This window comes from Acanthamoeba castellanii (genome assembly GCF_000313135.1).
Source record: "Acanthamoeba castellanii str. Neff unplaced genomic scaffold scf7180000084638, whole genome shotgun sequence".
NCBI lineage: Eukaryota > Discosea > Longamoebia > Acanthamoebidae > Acanthamoeba > Acanthamoeba castellanii.
In genome coordinates, this window is record NW_004457599.1 from 26,310 (window position 1) to 27,760 (window position 1,451).

The following is a 1,451-nucleotide window of genomic DNA, read 5'->3' on the forward strand; positions in this document are numbered from 1 at the left end:
GTGCCACACCGAGACGTTAGCAGTTGTAGTGAAGGTCACGGCAAAAAGACAAGTGACAATCTTCCCTGCAAAAACTGGATAAGAGGGACGTACTTGTGCCAGGCACACTGCATAGTCAAGTGCGCCATTTTTGGACCCACTCCAGGAAGCTTGAGAAGGCCCTCGTAGTCGGGCGGAATGTCATCATCATACTCCTCGCGAAGGATTTCTGACGTGCGCTTGATGAATCTGCCAGATGTGAGATACAGCGCAAGTGAACATTGAGGTGAGGTTGCGGTGAGTAAGCACCACTTAGCGAGCATTGGGCGTACGTACTTGGCCTTGTTCCTGTGAAAGCCTACGTTTGAAATGAGCTCATCCAGCTCGTTCTCAGGCGTATCCAATATGTTTCCGACCGTAAGCCCATGTTTCTGCGACGCAACTAGTCAGGGCCAGGCCTTTTGAAGGAGTGAAGCGTTTGGGTTATTGTACCTGCAGACGCCGAATGGCTGCCGCTGTCTGCTGATCCTTTGTTTGACTCGAGAGCATGAGCGCCACGAGGGTTTGATAGCGTTGCACCTTGGAAGAAGCAACAATGAGGAAAGAAATATTGGACCGCAATGAGCCTCATTGGGGAGCGATCTCTACCTTAGGTTCGGCGTCCTCGGCCAACACTTCGCATCCCATCGTATCTACAGGCGCGTCTCTATTCTTGCGCATCTCCGTAATGCCATCCCACACCTTGTATGCAAGGAGCAATGGCCATGTGAGGCAATCCTACAGTCCACATGGGAACAAGAAGGCCCTACCTTGACCCAATCAGGTACTTCCTGAGCCTCTGCGCTCTCGTTCTCCGTCCTGCTCCTCTTCTTTGGTTCCTTGTTGCGCTTCCCGGTGGCCTCTCGCTCTTCTTTGGCAGTGTCCTCGGCATTGCCCTCCTTCACTTCTTCTTTTATATCCACGCTGCGCTGCTGGGTCAAGATCCAATCCAAATTTAATATTTATCACTTATTGTCAAAAAGCAATAAATAAATAATAAAGACGGACCAAATAACAAAGCTTTGATCCTACCTCTGTGGCTGCTTCTCTGCTGCGCTTTCTACGTCGAGACAGGGCCTCTGGGGAAGGGGTTTTTATGAGAGGAGAGAAAATATAAAGGCAGGGGCTGCAGGTACCCATCTCCGGTAAGATCGATTGACGCGATGCTGACCCAAACAGGCGAACAAAAAGAGTGGAAGTCACAATCGACCGCCCTATGCTCGCAGGGTGCCGACCGCGGGCTGGAAGAACGGGACCACAAGAAGCAATCCACAGGTGCCCGTCTCTTGCGCAAGTACTGCGTAGCATTGCGAGCATTCCAGTGCCAAAGCCCGCATTTGCCAGGAAGACAAAAAACTGTTTAGTTCTCTTTTTTGTTGTACCGTTTGTGCGTAAGAAGAGCGCTCTGGTTGGAGGTCGATCAAGTAGAGGCG

General features: G+C 51.1%; 1 protein-coding gene across 1 annotated transcript; it reads right to left on the minus strand.

Annotated features, from left to right (window-relative positions):
- Positions 1-95: 95 nt before the first annotated feature.
- ACA1_343620 (endonuclease III, putative) lies at positions 96-699 on the minus strand (the record flags this gene model as incomplete). The annotated part of the gene is made up of 4 exons (XM_004347200.1): positions 96-228; positions 316-410; positions 472-558; positions 628-699. Coding segments are annotated over 4 exons (387 nt in total), but the record flags the coding sequence as incomplete, so codon positions are not given.
- Between the last annotated feature and the right edge of the window lie 752 nt (positions 700-1,451).